Below are 24898 nucleotides of genomic sequence, written 5' to 3'. Positions count from 1 at the left end.
AAATTATGTCATTTTGCATTATATACATATATGAGAACCCTAAGAAACCACCACAAAAGTCCCAATATTTAATTCATGACTCATATTGTTTGTAAATAAGAAAATAAGAAAACAAGATAACAAGATAAAATTATGAGACATCATACAAAGGAATAGATACAATATTCTTCTTTATCTTCAATATTTAAAACACCATAAGAAACCAAAGATAAAAGGTCTAGAGTACCTCAAATTGGAAATCGTGTATCCCCTAAGAATTAAGGTTATGATATTTATAAGGCTCTTTCTACTACGAGAGAACCTCATCTTCCATTTGTGCTAACAAGAGAGAAAACTAATCAAAGAAGGATAAATAATATAGTTATTTATTCTTCCAAGAATGCTTCTACGACATGGCTACCAAAGCAAGAATATAATGTTTAGCATGCACGTAATTCACACATGGAGCCACCTTGAGAGAAACAAGAACAATGGTTTACAAAGGAAAAATAATAATAGTATTACATCTTTTTATTATTTTTACTAACGGAATTACTTCATATGATGATGAGAATCACTTATATGAGGATGCAAAGATAAGAAATACATGGGACAAGGAGTAACTATTGGAGGAAGATTTGTCCCACATTATCAGTTGAAACTTTGAGCCTTTAAGATTTATTGGTATATTAATATATTTATATTGATTTTTATCCTTTACTTTTATGTTCTTAGTTAGCATGTGATAATGCAAAGACCTCCTTAGTGGTCTACGTTAACAAAAATGACTTTTAACATGTTTTGTGTGTTTTTGTCATTTATTTCTCTTATGTGTGTGTTTTCCATTAGGTTTTTGTCATGAATTTGGAATGATGCAAATTATCAAGTGATTGATAACAACTCTCATCATGCTGACCAAAGATATAGCTTTACTTTTTGTGTCTTTGGTCTATTAACTAAGCCTTACTTGTTATGCTCCTCCTCCATCATTTATCACATTATTTTATATTTTTAATATAGCATTTCAATCATGCCATGCATGTTGTGTACCTCCTTTATCACATCTTCTAGTATCTTATGTTACCTTTTGCCTTTTGGAATATTCATTATACTATGTTTGTTTTTATTAGGTACAACAAGTTTTGAAGGGGCCCCAAAAACCTTCACAACAAAATGTTGCCAACAAGAGAAAAATAGACTACGACTAGCAACAAACCTACAACATCAACAAAAGATAGACACAACCACAAACAAGACAAGGACGAATCCCGAACCAACCTATTATAATTCTTTCAGAATTTTTGCAACTTCCAGGTCCTCGTGTATAATTTGGTCATGCATGATCATAACCTCTTTAATAACTTGAGAATGGTCACCCACGATTTAGATTGGCTATGGGTCCTAGTCGAGGGCCATTGCACCTTAGAAGATACATGTTTACGTAAATTAGAAACATGACTAGCATCCTCCACCTCCTCTCCAACATCATCAACACCCTCCACCAAGATCTTGTCTTTCTTCTTATTCTCACCCGTGCATAGGATTTGAGATTTTTCATTCAACATACAGAGTCCTTTGACATTCCTCTAGACAACATCCTTATTGACACTAACCATTGTGCTAATATTTTTGTGGACCTTGTTGATCGAGCTTTCCAGCATATTGATTCTTTCCTCATTCATTTTCATATGCTTCACATTAGTTGCCATCACCTTGATCAAAGTTAGCATCTTCTTGGACTCTTTCTTCTCCAAAATCTTGTTTCTAGCATTCTAAAGACTATGATCCATCTTGTTGGACATGGATCTCAGATTAATTTTAATATCATCAATCTTAGAAAAAAATGAATGGCCAAATTGACCTGAAATTCAATAGCTTTCATGAGAAGCACCACCACATCATTATTTCATTCATAGGATTATCTTTAGGACAATCCTTCTTTGCACATATAGTCTACAAGCCATCATCCTAAAAGTCCTCTTCTTTTTCCACAACAATCTTCTCATAGCTAGGTTTATCAAAATCCTGTATTGTCTCAACACCCACATTCTCACTCTCACCCACCTCCACACTGCCCCTCCTCATTTGACACTTCATCCTTAGAATCAGTGGACATGCCAAAGTAATGAACCATAACATTCGGGACTCAATTTTGTGTTTGCCCATAGGGATCTTGAGGGTATTAGGCATAGAGTTAGCATACCTATGAGGAGTGGAATAAGGCCCTTACGGAGTATGAGCTCTCCTTAGGATCATTGATACTAGCAATAAGAGAAGACACCAAGTAACATGAGAAAGAAACCAAACGTTTGTGATGAAAATGGTTTAACCAAACGAAATGGTGACTGAACAAACTAGTGAAGCAACCATCAAGAATTCAATACCTCATGATAACTTCTCTCTTTTAGCCCATAGAGGTTTGATGGTGCCACAATTATAGTCACCCAACTAAGTACTTTTAACCTTGTCGAGCTCCTCATCTTTGAAGAACAAAGCAATGACCTCCTCATATGTTTTTTGATCCCTTTAAATATTTTTGCCATCACAATTGAGACTAGTGACCTCAGTAATCAAGTCCTCTGACACAATTAACTCTCATATGCAGCCAAGGTGTCATGCTTTCAACCTTTCAAGAATGCCTTAGTAGCCAATGGATCAAAACTATGGAGCCTCTCCAAGAAAGGAGTACCCCACCCAGAAAGAGATTAACCCAAATAATAAGGGTTTTCTACCACTTTTCACAAGAATTAGGTTCCATTATAAACTTGTCCCCACCCATGGACTCAAGGGGACCACCAAAATAGCAACAAGACACCATAAGAGGGGGAGAATGGCAAGAAAAAAAAGGGAGAAAGTGACACTCGAAACAGTAGCAGGTAAAAACGAATCAAGGCATATAACACCAACAATTTGTGTGAGAACAAGAATGAAATGACAAGAGACAATCATGAGCAATAAAGGAAAGGCAAACAAAATTATCAAACAATAAATGATAGTAGGATTGAGAAGACTCCCCATACTCCAAATTCCCTATGACAAAATCTAGGGAATAATAAATAATCATAGTAAGCCATAAGACCACCACTCTGACATTCACGAGTTTCATAAAAAATTAAAGATTTTATCTTAAAGGGTAGGGGGTCATTACTCCCCCACCAATGAATAGAATCTTTAACGACACCAACATTAGAAAAATAACTCGCCACCAGATTTCCTTCCCTGTATATATGGGAAATAAAATAATCATCCAAATAATTTATAATTTCTTAACAATCCAAAATCAAACCTTGAATCATCCAGCTAGGCTTTTGAATCCCTTTCAAACAATTGATAATGTTCATGGAGTCTCCTTTGATCCAGACCTTCCTACAACCCTCAAAGAGAGCCAATTTGAGACCAATGTAGGCAACTTTAGCTTGGACAAAGTGGGTTTTTTGATTTCCCAAGGGGAGAGCTATACTATGTTTTTTGTCAGTCTTGTATCCCCGTCTTTATTTTTTTAGGTTAATTAAATAGGTTTATATTAGGGACCCACCCTTGAAAATTGTGAGGTATTTTTCATGGGACTCACATCCCATAGAATTATTTTACAGGTATACCACTTTAATTAATTATCTATTAAGTTGGGGGATATCGCTACAATTATCATGTGCTCTTTATCTTAAATGATTCTCCTTTTCACTTCCTTTTACCTCTTGCAAGTCATCCATTCACCCTTTTCACTCCACATTCTTTCTCTTTAAATCTTGTAGCATACTCTTCTAGCTTGAACACTTAGGTTTCTCCTCAACTTGAACAATTTTTCTCCCAATTCTTGTTGTAGGGAAACCACTCTTTGTAGTTATCTCTTTCATCTTCCTCTTTTATTCCTCCATGACTCACAGTTAATTGGATCTCTCTCTAGTATTTTTTGTTCCAAATGGGAAGGGTTGAAATTTTATTACATTAGATTGCATTGTTAGCCCTATGAATTTGAAACCCTCATGCCATGAAGAAATATTGACATTAACATCCACAACAATAGAAACCCCATGGGCAGGAACTTGTATCCATAATTTTCCAAAATTGGCTTACTTGAAAAGGAAGAAACAAAAAAAATTGTAGCAAAAGGATTCTATAAAATTGTATTGGTAAATAAGAAGAAAGCCAAGAATGTAGATGTGAGAGAAAAAAGGAACTATTGACTTCCACAGAAAAATGAACGAGAAAGAAGAGCGACAAGGGGAGCATAATGAAGACATTTTGTAGGGTTTGAGGCAATTAGGTGCCCTCGTGCATGGAGCGTTTAGGATGACAAGAATAATTTACTAGGAAATGAGATGAGAGGAGTGAAGATTAGTAGCATTTAGTATTTCTCTGATGGTGTGTGGAGGAGACTACACCCTCCTCCATGAGGTTTGTTTTTGACTCGTGGGTGTTCTCATACCTTCTTTAAAGTATTCTTCCTTTATTTCCTTTTGTATGCATTAATTGTTGACAATACTTGGTGTGACTACTTTGTATCTCTAGTTTGGCTAGTTAAATGTATTCATTTATATTGCAGTGGTTTTGTATCACTTAGGTATGTGAGAATTTATTTACAGGGGTACAACCCCCTCCAAACTTTCCCTACAGATGGACCAGAATAGGTTAATGACCTTAATCATACCAAATCCTTCTAAGATGTTGTTTCAGAAGAAAGACCAAAAAATTCCTCTACTGCTAAATTATGCGTGAACACTAATGATAGGAGTGGAGAAAGCAAAGGAGATGACAAATGACAAGGTAAATATTCCTTTCTTAGCCCTAAAAAGCTTTCAGTTTGCCTAATGCAACGATGAATAGTGCAATAGCTAATAAAAAATTAGATTAAAAATGTCACCATATTCATGGTGGTTATAGACACCACCAAAATTCTTGCATGAAAATTCCTTGGTGAATGGATTGTGAATGCTTGAACAAAAAGTTAGCATTCACATTTTCTTTTGTTGAATGATTTAGAGAGGGTTTTTTTAATTTTCTTTAAGGTCCATAGTATGAAGAAAGGTGTTGCACAAAAACTTTAGTAGAATACTAGTAGATGCTTATTTCATGGCCTATTTTGGTTTCCCAAGGCAATAAACGATGAAGTGCTTGCCTTGACATGCCCTATATGGCTTACAATAAAAAATGTTCCCCCATTTTTTGTGGGTTTTTACTAAAAATGTTAGTACCATTAGGAAGTGTGTTTAGGGTGGATGAATCTAAAACATCCCTTCCCCATATGGACACTAGGGCTCTAGTGTCCTTATCTCTAGGGGTGGACATTCCTAAAGTTTTGGAGGTTAATCTTGAAGAGTCAACTCACTCATGTGATATAGAAGTTTTGGGAGGCATTAACGCTTTCTTTGTAGAAAGGAGGGGCATATCAAGAGAAATTGCCCCTCATTCTTAACTAAAATAATACACCCAATGATAAAGTGAATAAGGAGGACTCTATGACAAATTCTAAAGGAAACTCTAAAAATTTGAAGGCTCATACCAATAAAGGCGACCTGATAACATCTCTAGTAAAATTTTAAGAAACCCTAATGTTTATAGTATTTTAGTTAACCCTAATGCCTATAAAGGTTCAAAAAACCATATTATACATAAAGATTCGTAAAATATTAATGTCCGTGAAGACTCAAAAAACCCTAATACTCAAATTCTTTTGGGTTACATAATGTGCATAATAATTCAAAAAACCTTAATGTCCATAATGTTTCAATTAACCATAATGTGCATAGAGCCTCAAAAAACCCTATTGTCCATGAAGATTTGGACAAACCTAATGTTCCTAACTCTTCCAAGAAAACCAAAACTTCAAATGACCCTAATGTCCATTCAATGGATATGGTTAGACCAATTAATCAGCTCTCCAATGCTCCTTCCAATATTAAGCTTTATAACATTTTCAGTTTCTTAATTGGTGAGATAGTTGATTCCAACATTGAACATGAGATCTTAGGAGATTTAGAAACTAACCTTTCTTTTTCTCTCTTTCATCCTTCTAATCCCCATTACTCGACCATATTTGTAACCCATGTTCCCCATACTTCTAAGCTTAATAGAAATGCCCAATAGATTGTAATGGACAAAATTAAGCATAATATTGCTTGAAATAAGAACATGGAAACCAATAGACTCCTGTTGAGGCTAAAAAGTTAGAAACAAATTTAATTATTAAGGGATTTAACAATAATTGCATTGCTAAAACCATTAATGTGAATTATGTCATTGGCTACATGAACACAATATTAATAACAATGTTAAAACCATGAATGTTGATGATAATAGCATTGCTAAAACTATGAATGTGTATGATGCTATTTGTTCTAACCAACACAATATAAAGTTACTTATATAGTTAAAAACATATATCTTGAGATTGAATCCAATAATCATATTATTAGTGGTTTATTTGGTACTAGTAGGGATGTTGGTCCTCACCCCCTGAATGTGAAAATGATTCAATCATATAAAGTTGGACCACCTTGTCTTTAAATAGGCAAAATGACGATGAAATTATAGACGATATCATTGAAGCAACAAATGACCAATGTACATGCAATTAGGATCAAAAGGGTGTGGTCCACTAGCAACCTACTGGTGCCCTAGAGGTCACCAAAATTACGAGTAGTGAAAACAATTCTCATGTCCACTCTATGAATATGCCCAACGAAGGTGATAGTGATGTCTCTTAGGGTTGAGTGTAGGCATAGAGGGAATGGATCAAGAGGGTATGGTGGACCATCAATCTATTGGTACCTTGGAAGTCACTAACATTCTGGGCAGTAAAAACAACTATCAAAATCGGTACCCTAGAAGTCGCTAACATTCTGAACAATGGAAACAATTGCTAGACTCCTCTTATAACTATACCCAAACAAGAGGACAAGGATGCCCTAGGGATGGGTGTAGACATAGAAGGATAAACAAATGATGGCAATAGCATTTTTAAAGTTGGAATAGATCAAGATGTAGATAACAATGACAAAGGAAATAACCTTGTTACAAACAACACTAAGAACCTTGTAGGAGTTAGTGTGTCTTTAGCTATTGAGAAGAACATAGATAAACATTTGAACCCTAATCTTTTCTTCCCCTACCCCAAAAGGGGTGAAAAAGGGAAGAATCGTTATATTTGGAAATGGCATATTAAGCTTCCCCAAGAAAAACAAGAGAAAGAAAACAAGTTTGGTGAATTTATATATACTATATCTAAAAGGTTAGAGTCACAAGATTATAATTATTAAATGCTTGACAACTTTAGGAATGTAGTAGAGGCACATCCAAACACTGATTGCAATGAATCTTAATTGTACATCTTGTAATGGTAGGGGAGTTGAGCTCCTTAATAGAAACTACATGTCAGAAGGTTTCTTAACCCCCCCCAAAAAATAAGGATGTTATCATCCTCCAGGAAGTCAAAGCCACTAGATTTATTCTTGAGACTAATCTCAGCTTCATCTGAAAGAGATCCTCTCACTTTGTCTCCAAGAATGAGAGAAGGAGAGGAGGTTAATCTATCCTACTCTTTAATAACAAGGCTCAACATATATCTGCCTCCGTCACCTCCCCATGCAATAGAGTTTTATGGGTCACCATAGAGAAGGGAGAGCTTAAGTTTGGAATTTGCTCTATATATGCACCCGATGACTATAGAGATAGGATTGGCCTATGGAATTGTCTTTGCAATCTACATGACATACCTTGGATCTTGGGTGGTGATTTCAATATGGTTGAATATAAAGAAGATAAGAGGAGATGATAGTTATAGGTTGGAAGGGAAATGGAAAACACTTCTAGTAAAGAGTGAAAGTTAAGCTTAACTTGTTTGACACTCTTGAAAAGATGAAGAAGTATGATATTGCTATCAGGGTTCAACTGTGTAGTTTTTGAGTCAAACTCATTGACCCATGTTTCATGAGTAGTGGTTCACAAAAACCCATCTCTCATGAGAATGAACGACCCACTTAGCACTAATTGCATCTAGGTGATGCTCATAGGGGTGAAGCATTGGGACTTCCTGGGAGATCACCCATCCCAATACTACTCCAACTCAAGTGCGCTTAACCATGGAGTTCCCTCCAAGTTTAAACCTACTTAGCTTGCAACCCCATTTTCAAAACCTTCAACAAGTGTTGTTCCTTATGAACCACTCATTATAGAACCCCTTTAGCTCATCAATTGATAAGTAGGAGGTATTTTCCACAACAAGTCAAACTATGATATTGCTATTAGGGTTCGACTATGTAGGAAAATACCTCCTACTTATCAAGATGAAGAAGGATAACACCAAAATATGGTATACCTAGTGTAATACACATAAAGGAGAGAGAAGAATCTATTGGAGGTTTGAAAGATTCTATACTAATAGATAATATTTTAATTTTGATCCAAATAATGATGGCGGTAAAGTCATTGTTTATTCATATTTACTATCTAACCACCGCCCTTTTAAGACACAGATCTAATAGGAAAATAATAATAATAGAGAATCAAGAAGGATGATTGATTCATTCTCAATACAAATCTATTAAAAGATGAAGACTACAAGAATACAACTTTTACACTTAGGGAGACCCAAAAATGGATGGTTCAGAATATGAATTCTATAGAGAAATGGGAGCATAATATAAATGGGTGGAAAGTGATGTTCCACACCATTGGCAAAAAGAGAGCTATGGATAGAAGGAAAGAGGAAAATAAACTACAATAAAATTCAATGAGAGATAAAAGTTGTTTATAGGAGGACCCGTTGAATGAGAAGTTATGTGAAGAACTCACCAAAAGTGAATAACTCATAAAGAAAATTGCAAGTTAACAAAATTTAGGGTCTTAAAGTAGGATCTAAACTAAAATGATTAAATAATGGTGATAAAGGAAACAAATTATTATTTAGATACAATAAGGATAAAGGAGTAAAGAAACACATTGGCAAAGTATGACATGAAGGTAACTTTCTCACTAAGAAAAAAGATATCAAAAGGTAATTTTTTCTCTTTTATAAGAGTCTCTTTGCATTTTAAGGGAACAATGCATAAATTATTTCAAGGAAAGTAATCGAGGACAATGTCGTCAAATTAAAATAAGAAGATTCTAAAGATGAGATCAAAAAACTTGTTACGACTCTTAAAAATGACAAATCCCCTATGGCTAATGAACTGCCCATTGAATTTTACAACACCAATATTGATTGGACATGTGCTGACTTACTTCAAGTTTATAAGGAGGCACTAAAAAAGGATCATTGGGAAAGAATATCAATATAGGAACTATTAAACTACTCCCCAAATAGGTCGATAACGAACTAATAAATAATTGGAGACCAGTCACCTTGCCAAATGTGTCATACAAGATCTTAGCCAAGATTGTAGCTACAGGATTGATTGGTATCCTTCCCAAAATTATCAATAGTACTCAAATTGGTTTTATCAAAGGAAAGAATATCTTAGAAAACTTTCTCACTAGCTAGGAGGCTATGGAATGGGTGAGATAATCTAAACAAAACCTTGCAATGCTCTTATTGGACTTTGAAATGGCATATGACAGGGTTGAATGGTCATTCTTCAAAATGACCCTTGAGGCATTTGGATTTATTGATTCCTTTTGTAACATGATTAACACTCTATTGTGTGATGTTGTTACTCAAGTGGATGTGAATAGTTCTCTATATGATGTATTTACACTGGAGAGATCAATCAAGGAAGGTTTCCCCCTTGCCCCTTCCCTCTTTATAACTGCCTCAAATGCTATGCATTATCTATTAAGAGATTTAAATATTAGCCCCAAGATTAAGGGTGTTTCACTTATTGAAAAAAGAGATTTACTAAAATATTCAATTTGTTGACGACACAACAATCTTTGTTGAGCTTGAAGAAAGTAATATGGATAATTTGATTTAGAAACTAGAATTTTCTGCAAGGCCTCAAGTGCTAGGGCCTCCAATGCAAAATCCATAAAGTTTGGCTTGATTGATACTCCCCCTAAGTGGCTCAAAAAGTATGAACTTACGTGGGGGATCCCTAAAATCAAGTCAAGTAATTAGGGACACCCTTTAATTGACCCTGATCTAAAAGATATGTGGCTATGAATTGAAACAAAGATTGACAAAAACTTGGAGGGATAAAATAAATAATTATTATCATTAGGTGGTAGAATACAAATTTGTTAAAAGATATTATCTTACTATAGTTTGTACTATGCATTTGTATGACTCTTTAGTAGTTACCAAGTTAATGAGTTTCAAAAGAAAATCATGAGTTTCCTATGATCAGATTCGAAAGGGAAAAGGAAAATAACTTAGTCAAATGAGACTGGTGTTGTGTGGATAAAAGTTAAGGGAATTAAGGCCTAAGGGACCTAAAGAAACATGACATTGCTTTGGCAACAAAATAGATCATTAGAGATCTAGATGTGATGAGCCATGGAAAGTTTTGGTGAGAAACAATGTTTAACTTGTTGTTCCCAAGCATGCTAAAACCTATAAGTCTTTGGATTTTTGTGATCTTCTTATTAGAAAATGTTCAATAACTCCTACAGGGTCTATAATGTTTAAAAATTTGTGAAAATCCTAGGAAATGATTAAAGATAAAGTGAGTTCTTATTAGTTCTCTAAGAGAAATAATAGTCAAACCTTTGCTCATAGATCCAACTAGTGGAACTTAGAGTATAAAGACAAACCCCTTGCACTCCTACAAGGATGTTTTGCCAAGAGTTGGTCTCATAAAGGTATCAAGTGTTTCAATAACATTATTCATAATGGGAAACATAAGAATTGGGCCTCTTTAGGCTGTGAGTATGCTTTACCTCCATCTAACTAGAGAACATATACTATTTTGAGGAAAGTTCGTAAGGGGTTTCATTTTCCTATTGAGTGTATTAATGATGTTGAGAACCATAAAAAATTAAATAGTAGAACGGTACATCACTGATCAGTGTTAAAACAAAGATATTATATAAATCTTTGTCTAGTACTATTTCTATTAACAATTGCTTGAATGCTAACTTAGAAGAAAGTCAGTGGTAAGGAATTTTTAAACTATCATGGTCAAATATTCTAGAGCCTAAAAATGCTTGTTTCATATGACTATTTACATTGAAAATGTTACCTTATTAAATTTTAATACTTCTAATGTAGAAATGTGCACAATTTGTAGGAAACCTAAATTAGTTAGACACATTTTTTTTAGTTCTTTTATGCAAAGGAAATCTGGAATATGTTTTGTGCTAGTTTAAAGGGTTGGGATGCTAGTAAGAATGCTAATTGGAAGGAGATTCTTACATGAACTATCAATAAGTAAAATAAAGTGTATAATCAGTTTCTGGATTTGCTTTTCAATTGGAATTTTATGACATATTTGGAAGGCAAGAAGTGAGGAAAGGTTTACTGGGGTTAAGAGGACACTTATTGAGTCATAAAAAAGAGTCACATTATTTAATGTTGATCTACATGTTACAATAATAATGGAGATATCAAGAATCAAATTTATGAAGTTACTAGGAGATGGCACAATAAGAGTAAAAAAAGAAGAGATGAGATATGGACACACTTGGCCTTATAATCAATTTGAAAACACACCCTTCTTCAAGGGACTTATGAACTTCTAGCTGAATTATAATGAAAAGACAACCGTGAACAAAGAGAAAACTATTGGTCCAAGGTTTTCCATCAAACCTTGGCGATGACTTTGCTATTGAGGTGGCTAGATCCAACAAAAAAGTTTCGGTTATATCTCCTCCAATTGATTGGAGGGACTAGGATACCTACAACGAGAACATGAACTTCTAGATAAATGCCACCTTGTTGTACTTGACGACATGCTCACAAATAGCATTATATATGACACATTTTGTTTAGAAACTATATGAGGATGTATAGAATCTATATATCAATTGTATAATGATGTAAAAACCTATATAGCTACTTTTTTGTTTATGTACAACATCAAACTTCCTTTAGGAATTACATATTATAGGAGTTAGTTATAGTTAATGGAACTAGGACCTTAATGGCCTCTTAACTAAAGTTGGATTTTTTTTGTAACATTGTGTTGAAACTATATTTGATATAAAAAAATATCTAGGGGCATATGTTGCTTCACCTTTTGCACATATTTTCATGATAACATCTTACTTTGTTGTTACATGTTTATCATATGATGTCATCTTACATTTTTAGTGCAAAAGGGTTTTGCACAAGCATATTTTCTCCTTTCCTCTAATTCTTTGTAGCCCATTGTATGCAACCAACTGGAGGGGCCAATAACATCAATAATGTTTATTTGATGAGTATGATTGTAGTGACTAGCTCATAATCACTTTCATTTCTTGATGGAATCACATTAATTCTAGTTTGGGAAATATATTTATTTTGATACGGTGAAATCACATTACTTTTGATCATGTTAACAGTTCAAGCAAGTGGTAGTTTATGCATATTTTAAATGCTTGGTAGATACTACTCACTATATTTTTTAATTTTATAACTCTCAAGATGAGCTAGCCCTCATTACAACGAGAATGAATTGAATCGGTATCTTTATTCTATCCTTTTTATGAGTGTTTGAATATTTATTTTCATGTTGTCTTCTTGTTTTATTTGGCATGCATCTTTACACTAGTTCACATGTAAGTCAAAGTCGGGGTAAGGTGTAATGGTGAAAATTGGATGTCATGCACACATTCTCCCTTTGTTTTGGGCTCATTTTGATTTATTTATTTGGAATAAGTATTATGTAACTGACACATTTCAATGGAAAAAGTTAGAAAATAACCTAAAATTAATTTTGTTCCATCCACACACATCCTTGTGGACTTGTCCCAATTCTTAGTTTCTTCATTCATTATCTCACATATACTTGAATGGGGTCAAACTAACAAGTTTTTTTAAAGGATTACAAACCCTAATTCATTTGAAAGATCATTCATCACTAATGGAGAAAATTATTACTCTGACAAGCTCCTAAACGATGTATAGTGACAACACTCATACTTGAAAATATTTTTTCCATATACAAGACTCAAATTGATAGATACGATTTCCATCCATAGTTACAAAATTGAACCATAATAACAAATAAAGACTAAGTCAATAATGTTCATCTAATCATTTCCAAAACACTGACATATAAACAAATTTATTGACAGCATCTATCATAATAAAAAATCTTCATTAAACTAAAAACTAAATATCATTAACTAATCTAATTTCCACACATTTATTTCAATTCCATTACCAAGCCTAAGACATTAAATATTTGTGATGTTAAGTGTACATCTTTCTTAATTATTTATCTATTTTTTTTTTCTTTATTTTACTTAAAGATCAAGACTTATGTCGGGGTAGGTATAGGTGCGAACCTAAGCTTAGAAGCTTCTGCTATAAAAAGATGGGGTAAAGTGGAGCGATTAGCATGTTTGTGAATTTAATATATATTTTCTAGGGGGGGCATTTTATTTTTTAAATTAAATAAATTAAATAAATTAAAACAGCCCGCCTTCAATTAACCACGTGCGAACGAGAAAAAGGGCAAAGGTTTAAAAACTCAAAATCAACGGACACGGTTTGTTCCAAGCCTGCAGCGCCGTCCAGCGGGTCGGTCACATGGATTAAAAAACCAGCAGCCTAATTTCGGCGGCGGGGGCTTAAAAATGTCCCGCTCACAACACGCCAAGATAAAAAAAAACAATGAAACAGGCAGCTGAAGAATCTTGTCTGTAAAAAGGGCGCAGATTGTCGCTATTGTAACGCACTGAGATGTGCCACGTGTGCAGACGCCATTGCAGAAGTACCATGAGATCCGATCATGCTGACTCATAAAGAGCAAGTGAAAGGAGGCTTAATGGAGTTTCTTTATTTCTTTCTGTTCCCAATTCCCTCTTTGCACAGCGCCTGCCAAAACCCCCAACTAAAAAGAAAAGAAAACAATGGAGCGCCCCTTCTCCACAGATAATTCCTTATCATGGTGCCCTAATACTAATTCTATCACAGTTGCAGCGCCAGGGAATAGCAGCACCTCTAAATTTGAAGTTAATTCCCCGGGATTTGGAGAGACTGGAGCTAAATTTGGAGTAGGGCGCAGCAGAATGCAGCGGAGTGCTTCGGAATGGGCCTTCCAGGAGTTTCTGAAGCAGCACGAGTCTAATGATGAGGGAAAGAAGAGGCCGGTGGCGCCGCCGGCGCCTCAGGAGGAGGGGGACGAGGAGGCGTCAATTGGTGGAGAAAATGATGATGGTGGCAAAGGGAAGAAGAGGCCTGCGGGTAAAGATCGCGTAGCTTTGGCTGGGACGGGGGGCGATGCGGACAAGGTGTCAGGTGCGCTATGTCCTCTGTTTACTGGGCTTGGGGAGGAGCTAGGGAAAGGCGGAGCTCGTCCTGTTGATCCACACGAGCTCAAGCAGAAGCTTCATCTTGCATGCGCGGCAGTAGCCTTAACTCGGGTTAGTTTTGGCATTTTAGTTTTTTTAATTGGTTCAATTGTACGTCTATCGGACTGGATGTTTCATGGAGGCGTGGTTTTTATGTTTAATTTTAACTGGTTAAATTATACGTTTATTGTAAATGGATGTTTCATGAAGCGTATGTTTGTGTGATCTTTCTGTCATACTTTCAATTTGCACTGTAAAATTCCACAATAATAGAGAACGCTATGCTGGGTGACTTCAGGTCATACATCCCCGGCCTTTTTCACTTTCTAACACATCCCCTTGGCCTCCTTGAATTCCTCCACGGTGTTAGCCTATCGGTTGTCTTGGTGATGAAAGAAATTGGTTTATAGAGTTTGCCAAAGTGTATAGAAAATGTATTATTTTGAGCTTTGTTGCGAAGTATTTTTTTGGGAGTAGTCCTTTTTAAGGGACATGATATTTCCACAGTCTATGATCGTGAGAGAGACTGCTTCCAAATTTAATTGTGCGGTAGTGTGATCCATCGTCAGATGATGTTAACAATAACCATACAGTTAAATCCAGAAGCGTTCTCTCTCGGTTACTCTTTACGTTGCCAAACATCACCATCTGCTTCTCTTCCTCAACTTTTAACAAGTGTCATATTGAATTCATTAAGCTTCCACAGTTCATAATGATTTGAATGTTAATCTTCTGGATTGGACTGTGTAGATTTTTGTATTGCCAACGGATCAAACACGATGATCCATCAACAGGGTAAAAAAGCAAAAGAGAGAGCAAGAGAGCAGAATATTAACATTACTCTCTCTTGCTTTTTTGCCCTGTTGATGGATCATGGTGTTTGATCCGAAATGTTGGCAAATGCAAAAATCTACACGGTTGAATCGAAAAGATTAACATTCAAGTGTCATATTATGAAGTGCCCCGAATGAGAAGAGTTGGTCTTATGAGATCCATCGACAGTGAAATAACAAATAACTATGATTTCTACGGAATCAACAGTTATCTAGGCATTACAGGTTGAACAAATGAGAAACTTTATTCTGAAATTGTGTGGGTATTTAGTGAAAAATAAACCTCAGGATTAATTGTATGTTCACGGAACAAGCAGAAGCTTTTTCAAAAGAAGCTATTCAGAAAATAAGGTATTAGAGATTGAACAAATGAGAAAATTTATCCTTGAGTTGTATGGGTATTCAGTAAAAATAAACCTGACTCTGGATAAATTGTACGCTCACGGAACACGCAGAAGCTCTTTTAAAAGAAGCTATTAAAAAAATATCGAGCTTTTTCTATAAGTATATTAACGAAATAAGAATTAACTATAATTTATAAACAAAAATTTGAGAGCAAAATGAATTTTAATATCTGGTAGGTCAATGTTTAGTACTTATCCACGTTGTGTTTCATAGGGGCTTGCACCTGGTTTTGCTTGTCAAAATATTGAGCCACTGAGCAACATGTTTTCTTGTCAAAATATTTAGTATAAAATATTTTCCCTTACATTTGGGGTTTTGTCTATATATCCTTTTTTCCTTTTTCTTATGAAAATTAACCACAAACTTAAAAACGAATTTCTCCACATGATATAATTTACCTTTTTGTTCAGCAAAGTAGATGAAGCTTCATCTAGAATTGGCATAAGGAAAAAATATTATTCCTTGTGTGTCGTTTTGTTCTTCACTCATTTTCAGAGCATTCAATTGCTTGAGTTTTTCAGCAATTCTCTCATAAGAAGGAAGCGTATCCAATGATCCATTATACGCTTCTCAATATCTTCAATTTCTTGGATAATTTTTTTTTGCCTTTGTTATTAAATAGTCCAAGTTCTCCAATATATTTGTACCTCATTGACAATTATTTTCCTTCCATTTTATGAAGTTCTTACTATACACAACCTGCCAATTTAGCTGATTCTGATCTTTGGAGAAGCCAAATTTTGAGGCATAAGTAGTGTTGTTTCTGGAGAGGGTTGCACAAGATTATATGCTCTTGAAGCTGTTTGATCTTGGCCTTCAAGGTTGCTTTGTCTTTGCCATACCTTTCTAATATCTTTCTGGCATATTTAGTAGCAACTTACAACAACTCAATATTACCCTTCCTGTTTATAGACCCGAAATTAGTTTCTAAAAACTGAAAATCAGCAACTTACATATGTTGAACAACTTTATTTGTAGGAGGTATGGTGGTTTCAGCTATGATATGCCTCTCTTTTTTTTAAACTTCATTTGCCTCTTGACTTTTTTCGTTTTCTTATCTGTGATGAAACTCGATACAAGTAACAACACACAAATTGAGACGTTGTGCAACAACTATTCCTTTTTTGATCAAAGATGGCTGAATCTATTTAGAAGCACCCTCACTAGGTCTTGCAGTTTCCATTTTCACGGCTATTATCTCTTCTCTAGGTTGAATTTGTAATGTCCCCTTTTGGGATTGCCCTGAATCTTGCCCTTGTAAATATCAAAGTCTGCTAATTTTCACCCTTATTAATCTTGATATTAGATATTGATCCATTGACTTTCTTGTCTTCCTTGATCTTATGGATGGTTACTCCAATTCCTCCTTCTCAGTTGAATTAATCTCTTCTTTATATCTTCATTTGTGGGAAGTCACACCTCTTCATAAGAAATGAGTGACTCTTCATTGCTGCCCTTTGAGAATAAAAAAATATTCTTCAAATTGATCTCCCTTGGATGTCCTCCTCAAATAAAACTTTCTCCTTTTTATATCCTCCAATGTGAAGGAGAGTCACACCTCTTCAGCATGTATGTCCCTTTGGCAAGAGACACACCCTTTCCACCATTAGTACCTTTTGAAAGAGTGCAACTCTTCATCATTTCTGCCTTTTGAAAGGAACACAACCTTTCACATTCAGATCTGCACTTCTTATTTATATCAGATCTGTACTTCTGATTCCCCAAATTACCCCCTCAAATGAGGTTCTCTTCTCCCTTTTATATCTCATGTTTGAGGCAGTCGCAACTTTTCATTTCATGTCTTTGACCATTCATTAACTTAATTAAAATTTAATTATATTTAATTGTATTCTTTTATATTTTAATTTTAATTTTATTATTATTTATCATTAAATTGTATTTCAAAGTGGGGACATTACAGCCCGTCCCACTCAAGATTGCTTGTCCTCAAGCAATGATCAATTTAACTAAATTTTTCCAATGCAAGGATTCCTAACTAACCCCTGAAGATTTGTTATCTTAAGACAAGTTCTCTCTTATCAATTGTAATCGTAAGAACTATGTTTGGTTGTTTCCTTGAGACAACAAAGGTGAAATCCTTATTCATTGAGAAGAGGATTAGAAGCATGACACACATGTAAGACCTTAATTGCAATGTTCTTTGCTAAATAAACTCATCTTTCAAGGTCAACAAAAAATTAGAATTCACAATGATAGAAATCAGTAATCATAAATATTCATGCAGTAGATATGCCCAACACAGAGTATAAACATAAAACACAGAGCATACACATGAAAACACAAGGTAGACACATGGATATATTCAGATACAAGCATACACATGTAGATATAGTTTACTTGGTCCACAAGAAGAAAGAATGTCCAACCAGGACCAGATCCATCCCTTGGGCCAATCAATCTATTATTTTACCCACGAGAGGCAGGAGCGTCCAACTAGGACCAGAACCATCTCTCGGAGTAACCAATCCACAAGAGGCAGGTTTGTCCAACCAGGACCAGAACCATCTCTTGGGCCAATTCGTTTTATCCACAAGAGGCAGGAGCGTCCAACTAGGACCAAAACCATATCTTGGGCTAATTCACTTTATCTTCAAGAGGCAGGAGCGTCCAACCAGGACCAAAACCGTCTCTTGGGCCAATTCACTTTATCCACAAGAGCCAGGAGCGTCCAACCAGGAGCAGAACCATCTCTTGGGCCAATTCACTTCATCCACAAGAGGTAGGAGCGTCCAACCAGGACCAGGACCAGAACCATCTCTTGGGCCAATTCACTTTATCCACAAGAGGCAGGAGTGTCCAACTAGGACTAGAACCATCTCTTGGGCCAATTCACTTTATCCACAAGAGGCAGGAGCGTCCAACTAGGACTAGAACCATCTCTTGGGGTAATCATTATTCCATAATTAACAATAAATCTCTTCCTCAAATCTGCTATAAAGTCTTCCATAATCTGATCATAAGATTGTCATAAAGTATCTTCAATCTCTTCTCAAAAGTCTATTACCAACTCTTCATATACTTCTCCTTAGGTCTCCATAATATTCTTTCTTAATCTAGTGTATATATTATATACTTGATTGTCTTCTTTGCACAATACATTTATGTTTGACAATCTCTCATATTGTCTTGCCATTGTCATTTAGTTGTTGCCATATTTTTGGATGAAGTTAATATATCCCTTCTCATTGATTAGAATGCATAAACGATTTATCCTTACCCTATGGGCTGGCAAGATCATGCTCTGATACCACTTGTAATGTCCCCTTTTGGATTGCTTTGAATCTTGCCCTTGTAAATATCAAAGTCTGCTAATTTTCACCCTTATTAATCTTGATATTAGATATTGATCCATTGACTTTATTGTCTTCTTTGATCTTATGGATGGTTCCTCCAATTCCCCATTCTCAACTGAATTAATCTCTTCTTTATATCTTCATTTGTGGGAAGTCACACCTCTTCATAAGAAATGAGTCACTCTTCATTGCTGCTCTTTGAGAATAATAAATTATTCTTCAAATTGATCTCCCTTGGATGTCCTCCTCAAATGAGACTTTCTCCTTTTTATATCCTCCAATGTGAGGGAGAGTCACACCTCTTCATCATGTATGCCCCTTTGGCAAGAGACACACCATTTCCACCATCAGCACCCTTTGAAAGAGTGCAACTCTTCATTATTTCTGCCTTTTGAAAGGAACACAACCTTTCACATTCAGATCTGCACTTCTTATTTATATCAGATCTGTACTTCTGATTCCCCAAATCATCCCCTCAATTGAGGTTTTCTTCTCCCTTGTTAAATTTAGTCTCAGTCGTAACTCTAAAATCGTAATCTGTTTTAGCGCCCAGAAATTCGATTTTATACTTGCGATTTAATTTAGTATTAAACTAACATACTAGTTTGTTATTGTTATGTTTGGTTTAAGTAATCCCGCCGGTGTAGAAGGATCGTGGCTCCACACAGGGGTCACGACCCTATGTGGAACCACGTGGTTCCACATAGGATCGCGACCCCCCGTGGAGGCACGATCCAATGAAGACAAATGATATATATCCGCCACCCTTGTTGAATAAAAGGATATACGATACATGTGGTGAACGTAGAAGATATAATTGCTTGGTCTTCGTATCTGCAGAGGCAAACTGATAAGACATAAATAAAATCAGTTTTATATTTCTTTAAATCAAATACTAACAGTATAAATTCATTGTCTCAGAATTCTGATTGTTCTGAAAGTCATCACAGTCTATTTACATTTACATCCCTTTTATATCTCATGTTTGAGGGAGTCACAACTTTTCATTTCATGTCTTTGACCATTCATTAACTTAATTAATATTTAATTATATTTAATTGTATTCTTTTATATTTTAATTTTAATTTTATTATTATCATTTATCATTAAATTGTATTTCAAAGTGGGGACATTACAGAATTGGTGAAAAATTAGAGGCATCTGAACTAGATTGGGGATGGAGGAACAAAAGTTGCTACACAAGAACTTGGAGAAACACTTATTTGAACAAGTGAAGAAGATTTCATTTTTTTTTATTTGTAACTAACTTCAATTTACTGGACGTTGAAATTTCCATGGCTTCTTTTGGACCTTTCATTTATATCTTCTCATCGTTGGTTCCAATAGTTGCATCTTTCATAACATGAACCGCTGTCTTTTCCAGAATTCTTAGTTCTTGATTTTGCAATCCTGATCATTTCCCTTTTGGAACCACCATAGTTTGCACTTGTAATGTACCCTATTTACTTATTTTGTTTCACAAATTTCCAAATAATGTACTAGTCATCATAGTTTTACCATAGACAACTATTCATACCACAAAGGCATGTTTTGTTCCAGGTACCATTTAAGCACATCAAAGTTCTAGACTTGAGATCTTACTATGGCACCACAAGTTGATTCAGGAGCTTCCAACTAATATTAAATTCTTGGGCCACCTAGGTGTCTCCATGAGCTTAATTTTCTTTTAACTTAGAAGATGCACCATAGCAATGTTCTCAATGGGGAACGTGTAATGTCACCACTTTGAAATAGAATTTATTAATAAATGATAATGATAAAATAAAATAAAATAAAAATATAAAATAATATAATTAAATATGATTAATTAAAAACTAATTAAGTTAATGAAAAGTCAAAAGACATGAAAGGAAAAGTTGTGACTCCCTCAACAATGAGTTATAAAAGGGAGGAGAATCTCATTTGAGATGGGGATAATTTGGAAATCAGAAGTGCAGATCTGATTTAAATAAGAAGTGCAGATCTGATTATGAAAGGTTGTGTCCCTTTCAAAGGGCAGAAAATAATGAAGAGTTGCACTCTTTCAAAGGGTGCTAATGGTGAAAGGGTGTGTGTCTTGCCAAAGGGTATACATGATGAAGAGCTGTGACCTCTCCCTCACATTGAGAGATATAAAGGAAAGGAATAAAGATATAAAGGAAAGGAATAAAAAGCATCTAGTGAGAGCACCATCGATCAGATCAGAACTGTTATTAAGTTACAGGCATTAACATCCTTGTTCTTGGAGGTATCCATAGGGATTAAGAAAAAGAAAGGAATGGGCTGGAGATTAAAATGGCACTCAGAAATCAAGAAAAGGCAACGAAGGTATTCAGGGACTGGTATGATATAATCCGCTCTCAATATTTTATGACTCAGAAATATATCGAATCTCTCATTCAAACAATTTAATAATTATAATGAATCGCAAGTACAACCATAGTCTTGTACCATAAAGAAGGAATAAATACAAATAATAAGGTTACTGAGAAATGATCAATCTGTTATAATTTCAGCATTCTAACAGTGTATCAGTATATGATCAGCATTAGTCATTGACATAACTATAATGAAAATATTATATTGGCCTTTCATGTGTTTTCTCATGTACCATGTATTATGCATATCAGTTTCATATGAATAGAATCTAGTGCCCATTCTGATTTAATATTAGTGCCTAGATATTACATATTCAAACTCATCATGGAGGGAAGGATGAGGGATGTAGGAAGAAGGTTAAGGCTGCCAACTAAGTTCGGTTAATATAAGTGCGGCCAAGAGGGTCAATGTTCCGCTCTTGGGCTTAGTTCGGTTAAGCTGAGAATTCCATTACATTCCCCCCTACCAGACTGTTGTGACGTTTTCACACATCGCCCCATTGCAAATGGGGACCCATGTTTTTTTTGCTTTTTAGGGTTTGTTTTTTTTAGGTCTTTTAGGGTTTTGTCAGTTGGCTTTTATTTTTGAGTGCTGTCGGGGAGATCAATAGGATAGCAGGTCCTGCTGGAGTAAAGTCCTGATCCTGAAATTTGGCTAAGTCTGGAATGTCTTGATCCTGAATTTGACTAAGTCTGGAAACTGAAAAACCTCAAAAAACTAGATTTTGCAATATAACTCTTGGAGGTTTGAAACCACTCTCAAACATCCTGAAAGTATATATGGAATATAACTTAAAGTATAAGAAAGAAGAATCTTATACTTAAATGTTATATTCCATAAAAATTATCCTGATAGAGAGTTCAAAAAGTCAAATTTCGCTCCTGTCCTTCACTGAGGATCCAGAGCGAATTTCGCTCCTGTCCCTCTCCAAGGGACCAAGGCAAAGCGCTCCTGTCCCTCACCAAGGGTCCAGGGCGAAAAGGCTTATTTGAGTCATTCCTGACCTTGTTTGGTTAAATTGGAACATCAAAGGCATGGTGGAGGACGAAATGAACGTGATAGAGCATCCAGATTTGATCAAAAACAATGAAATGATGGAGTTTTTGTCTACAAAGGTAAAAGCGCTCCTGTCCCTCACCAAGGGACCAGAGCGATTTTCTTTATATACACATTTTTAGACCTTTCTTAGACTTGAACTCTTATTCATGGCGTGTAACAAGATGATATCTTCCTTAGCCAAGACATTTCATGGTGAAAAGTGAAGCATTTTTGCCTAGAAGACAAAAAGCGCTCCTGTCCCTCACTGAAGGACCGGAGCTTGATTTTCAAATTTGCACTGTTCTTGCAGGATCAGGACAATTTTATGATTGGAAGAGATCAAGGAGGGCATGTTTTGTCCATTGAATATAATTTAAGCAGTCTACAAAGGAGTAAATCAACCCAAATGACAAAAAGTGCTCCCGTCCCTCACTGAAGGACCGTGCCACTTTTTCAAGTTTCTCCTATTTGTTTGATATTTAATGGCAAAACTTGACTTGGATGGGAAGGACGAAGGATGTTTTATGCCTTGGACGCAATTGAGAGATTTAAAGAACAAAAGGGTACGCCAAGATGTCAAAAGTGCTCCCGTCCCTCACTAAAGGACCGTCCCACTTTTCTAAAAATACAAATTTCTTGCAAAGGCAAGGCAAGTTGCGTGATTGAAATGAATGAAAGAGGGCAAGATTCATCCATTGAAGATAATTTGGAAGACTAGCAAAGGACGAATTGGCTTAAAAATGAAAAAGTGCTCCCGTCCCTCACTGAAGGACCGTCCCACTTTTTCAAAAGTGCTCCTATCCCTCACTAAAGGACCAGGGCGATTTTTATAAAACCAATAATTTCCCTCCAAAACTACGCTAAGGCAAAGTCGAGCAAGATTGGAAAGGTCTTCTAAATCATGATGAACAAAGGTTTGACTCCAAAAACTTGATGATCCTAGGCCAAATGCAAAAGGCGCTCCTGTCCCTCACTGAAGGACCAGGGCGAAAATCTCTAGAACATCAATTTTGCCTTGCAAAAAACGAGTTGAACATGCACTGAAGGGACGAAAGGGATCATTGCTAGCCCCACAACGTGAATTGGCAATTAAAAAACGAAGGATTGAGGACAAAAGTGAAAAGGCGCTCCTGTCCCTCTCCAAGGGGCCAGAGCGAAGTTATTGGCATTCACTATTTTCTACTTGGGCATTAATATCCTCCAAATCGCATAAAATGCCAAAATCATCAACTTCGAAATATTTGAAAAAATTAATTAAATTGGCATTTAATAAATTAATTTTGGGCCTCAAAAAATCGAATTTCTATTATAAAGGCATTTAAAATTAATTTTTGTGAAATAAAAAATTAAAAGTTGAGCGCACAAGGCATTATTTTATCTTTATTTATCAAGTCGGCCTTCTTCTTAGTGTTTTTTATATTTTATTTTTTGGCTTATTTTGTCAAGTCGGCCTATGGGAAATGAAATGGTGAGCGCTCTATATATTTGGGGTGTGTTTTTTCATTATCCAAACATTGTTGAATCTTGGCCATTGATCTCGAATTGATCTAAGCCATCGAATTGTATTGAGGGCACTATATAAGCCCTAACATTTCATTTTGTAAAGGCAATAGTTAGAATATAGATAGAAAGCAGTTAGAAAGGAGTTAGTGAATAGAAAGTAGTTAGAAGTTGATAGAATAGCAATTAGAGTAGAGTAGAGAGAGAAGGCAAAGATTGTTGCCAAGATATTGTTGTAAAAGACTTGTAACTTCATTGAATAAATGGTGAAATTTATGGGTCGATTCGACAATTTGCATGGTCTTTATACTTCTCACATTTGATTTCATGTTATTAGATGAATGGAAGAAATGTGCTTGATTGATGGTGGAATTCGTATATCCATACTACTAGTAGTTTGTTGATTGCAGACTTGCCTTGTGTAGTCAACTGGAATCATTCAGCTTAAGCTTAACTTCAATTGTCGCTTCTTCATTGATATGCATCAACCTGATGGTGTCTATGCCTGCAGTGATGATTTGAACATCATAAAGTTTTCCTTCGAAGATCGCACCAACCTTGTGGTGATGTTCCTGTGATGTCAAAACAAGACTTGGTTAGAATTTCATCAAAGATCATTCATTGCTTTTACATTCTTAGTGTTAGGATTAGATCCTTTCCTCGCCCTCATCTTTTTTCCTTTTTTCAAATCTAAGCTAGTAAGAGCCTGTGTTCCAGCAATATTCAAAGCAGATCAGACGTTCAATCATCAAATGTAAGTCCCCTTGTGATTCCAGCAAATCACATCAATACCACAGAGAGCTTATCCACACGTAGAGACCCTACATACAAGAACCTTGAAGTCATCCCGATTGATCCTTTTCGCGACATCTTCAGCATTCGGAGGCTTTACTCAAGAGAGGATAAGGTACTCTTAGGTATTTTATTCTGTGTTTGATAGTGTACAAAATACACGTCAACACAGACCTACCTTGATAAGTTGGTAGCAACACAAAAGATAAGGCATGGCTAGGAAAGTAAGACCAGAATCCTGCTAAGTAGGCCACCTTGGATGGGGCCTAAGATCTGCCACCAAGG

The 24898-nt window shown here is 35.5% G+C and overlaps 1 protein-coding gene across 1 annotated transcript in view; it reads left to right on the top strand.

Moving 5' to 3' along the window:
* The first annotated feature begins 13733 nt into the window (after positions 1-13733).
* The window catches only part of LOC131048674 (light-inducible protein CPRF2), a 71891-nt gene continuing 60726 nt past the window's right edge, over positions 13734-24898 (top strand). Inside the window, exon 1 of the mRNA XM_057982720.2 lies at positions 13734-14424. Coding sequence (XP_057838703.2) covers positions 13912-14424 — 513 coding nt within the window. The 5' untranslated portion in view covers positions 13734-13911. The remainder of the gene's footprint in view (positions 14425-24898) is intronic.

This window comes from Cryptomeria japonica, chromosome 2 (assembly GCF_030272615.1).
Source record: "Cryptomeria japonica chromosome 2, Sugi_1.0, whole genome shotgun sequence".
NCBI classification, from domain to species: Eukaryota; Viridiplantae; Streptophyta; class Pinopsida; order Cupressales; family Cupressaceae; genus Cryptomeria; species Cryptomeria japonica.
This window is presented reverse-complemented; position numbering and strand designations above follow the sequence as displayed.